The following is a 2,974-nucleotide window of genomic DNA, read 5'->3' as shown; positions in this document are numbered from 1 at the left end:
ACGCCATGGGAAGTTCCAATCCCTATGCCTACGGACGTCCGGACGGTCACCGGGAGCTTGCTTCACTTTTTGACGCCTGTAAATTGAATACATTTTCGTATTATAAAACACACATATGAGAAGAAAACCTTGCACAGGCCTTTGCATCATAATTTAGACCAGGTGAAGTAAATATGTCTTCTACATAATTATATACTAGCTGGACTGAAACGTCTTGAAAGGGATGCAGCGGAGATGACAAGACCTCTTACCGTCTTCCTCCAGCTCGGTGTCCTCCAGCTCCCTTGCAGCCAACTCCTCAGTCAGCTTCGCGGTCTCAACCAGTGCCGACTCCACCTCTTCCAGGGTCTCCATTATGTTCAACCTTTTATGGCACTCCTTATTCATGTGACCACGCTGTTTGTTTATGTTGTGACGTTTAGTTAATTTTCATGTTTTAGTAAGAAATTGAGTCCTTTCGAAGGTATAGAGTAGACATAGACATACATACATATGTACATATATATATATTGTTTGTCTAAGTCTCATATGTGTGTATGTGATAAGAGGAGGGCATGGCATGGGAAAATTTAGACTACATACACCAAATATGTTGTTTTTTTCCCTTTACAGATGGCCAGTCTCTCTCTCTCTCTCTCTCTCTCTCTCTCTCTCCAAAAATAGACTTGATAGTGTGTAAAAGTGTGTTTGTGTGTCCGTGTGTGTTAGTGTGTATGTGTGTTAGTGTGTATGTTGTTGTTGTATGTGTTTTAGTGTGTGCGTGTGTCTGAGTGAATTGGTATACGTTTGTGTACGTGTATGTGTGTGTGTGTTTGTGTGTGTGTGTTTGTGTGTGTGTGTGTGTGTGTGTGTGTGTGTGTGTGAAATTTGCCTTGTTGTCTAGGTCATGACGTAGAGCTGCGGTTTAATGTTGATACTGATTTTCCGTGTGTATTCAAAACAACAATTGTACAGTCAACTAACGAATCTAAACTTTACGTCTTTCTATTTTCTAGGTAACCATGGCAGCCGTCAGAGGTAAGCTTGTTGCCCTGGTAACGGGAGGTGGGCGCGGCATCGGCCGTGCCTCGGCGGTCAGGTTTGCTGAGCTCGGGTACAGCTGTGAGTTGGTTGATATCGACGAGGAGAGCGCCAAGGAGACACTGGGCATGCTCCAAACTCCGGGGATCGCGGTCCATATGGACTTTACCATGGCGACAAGCGTGGAAGCCATGGTAACCACAGCGATTCAGCGCTTCGGGCGGATCGACTGCGCCTTTAACAGTGCCGGAATGGGAACCAACAACCACAGAGTCGTAGACGCGCCTGAAGACGAGTTCGACCGCGTCATGGGCGTGAACGCCAAGGGTGTGTGGCTGTGTATGAAGTACAGATGCTGCAGCAGGAGCCCGTCGTGAGCGACCCGGCTAGATGGGCCGACAAGCCGGACGTGTGTCGCTTCCGCGGGGTACGAGGCAGTATCGTCAACGCTAGCAGCCTGTCGGGTCTTCTCTCCGTCCCTAACATCAGTGCTTCCTACTGCGCGTCCAAGTTTGCCATTCTGGGTCTCACTCAAACCGCTGCCATGGAATACGCCAAGGAAGGGATACGCGTGAACGCCGTCTGCCCCCTACCACCGCTACACCTATGACGTATCGCGCCTTGGAAATGGCGCCGCCAGGCTTTGAGAAGACGCTGGCTTCGATGATTCACCCTGCTGGCCGCATAGCAGCGCCGGAGGAGGTTGCTGAAACCGTTTGCTGGCTTTGCAGCGACGCCTTTCCGTTCAATACGGGAGAGCACCTAGAAATGATTAGTTCGCTAGATGTCATAAAAAGAAGGGCAATCAAGATAAGCAACCTACCTCAAGACGTATTGGACAGTATCTTGATCCAAAATAGTGATTTTTGGCAAAACTGCCTGTCAACAAACGGTTACCATGGCAACACAAAAATGAAAATTTGTCAAACTTCTTAAAGTTGTTGCCAACAATATTTTAGGAAAACTCACCAAATTTGGTGGCTCTAGCGTAAGCCGTTCTGGCGTTGTAGGACAACAAAGTTGGCGCAGGCCTCAAAAGCACACCCCCCCCGTCTGAATAGGGTTAAAAAGATCATGACAGATTCACGGGGTCTGTACTGTGACTGAAAGTAGCTGATATGTTACAAAAACGCCTCCTAGCGTAAAAATACAAACGCTACAATACCAAGGACAAACATAGGCAATTACGACAAAATACATACATAAGATAAATACAATTGCAGGGTAGTCTTTGCATTATGTTGAACATAATCCAGTAGAAAAGATTGTCATATATCCGTTTAGACAATCTTATTTTCAAACATAGCAGATCATTTACCAAGTCTTGAAAATTTCTACCCCATTTTAGCAACCGATGGGGTCTAACATTCATTTAGCTGATTTGTTTCGCCAAATGTCTATACTGAAATGACAATATGCAATATGATACAGATTATAATAGCTAACCATATCCACTGAAAATACAGGGCCATGGTAGCAGCAAGGGAAAATGTGATCAAAGGCATATCATTGATAGGTTCCTTGTTTTCCTCGTTCAGACTAATAAGAACAAATATGGCGAAACACGTCATACGTGAATACCTGGGACCTAGGAATGCCTTTCTTCTCAGGGGAAGTCAGCGCTTGCGTGTTGAAAAAAACAAAGAATTTAGTCATGTGGAAAGGTAATCTTGTTGAGTCAGAGCGCTGTTGCACCACTGGAGAGAACGTCTGTTTTCTGCGCTGTCTAGGTTCTGTCGATGAGCAGAATTGGGATACACAAAAGGTAACGCTTTTGTAGTTGTTTCCTTATGATGATATAGCATTGCCATTGTACCCCATCTCTATCTTGCATGAAGGCTAAATTTGATCATGGTAAGAAAGCTAGCGACAAAAGTCTGCTTGTTGCTGCTCTTGCAGCTCCTGGTGTCACGTATAGATGCTGATAGCTGGCAAAGCTGCCGTAGGGTGTCCG

At 45.6% G+C, this 2,974-nt stretch overlaps 1 protein-coding gene across 1 annotated transcript; it reads left to right on the top strand.

Moving 5' to 3' along the window:
* Positions 1-1,001: 1,001 nt before the first annotated feature.
* Positions 1,002-1,397, top strand: LOC118415590 (uncharacterized oxidoreductase TM_0325-like). The gene has a single exon (XM_035820286.1). The coding sequence runs from the start codon at positions 1,002-1,004 to the stop codon at positions 1,395-1,397; it is 396 nt and encodes a 131-aa protein (XP_035676179.1).
* The last annotated feature ends 1,577 nt before the right edge of the window (positions 1,398-2,974 follow it).

This window comes from Branchiostoma floridae, chromosome 5 (genome assembly GCF_000003815.2).
Source record: "Branchiostoma floridae strain S238N-H82 chromosome 5, Bfl_VNyyK, whole genome shotgun sequence".
Taxonomy (NCBI): Eukaryota; Metazoa; Chordata; class Leptocardii; order Amphioxiformes; family Branchiostomatidae; genus Branchiostoma; species Branchiostoma floridae.
The sequence above is the reverse complement of the archived record's forward strand: the minus strand, read 5'-3'. Positions and strand labels throughout refer to the sequence as shown.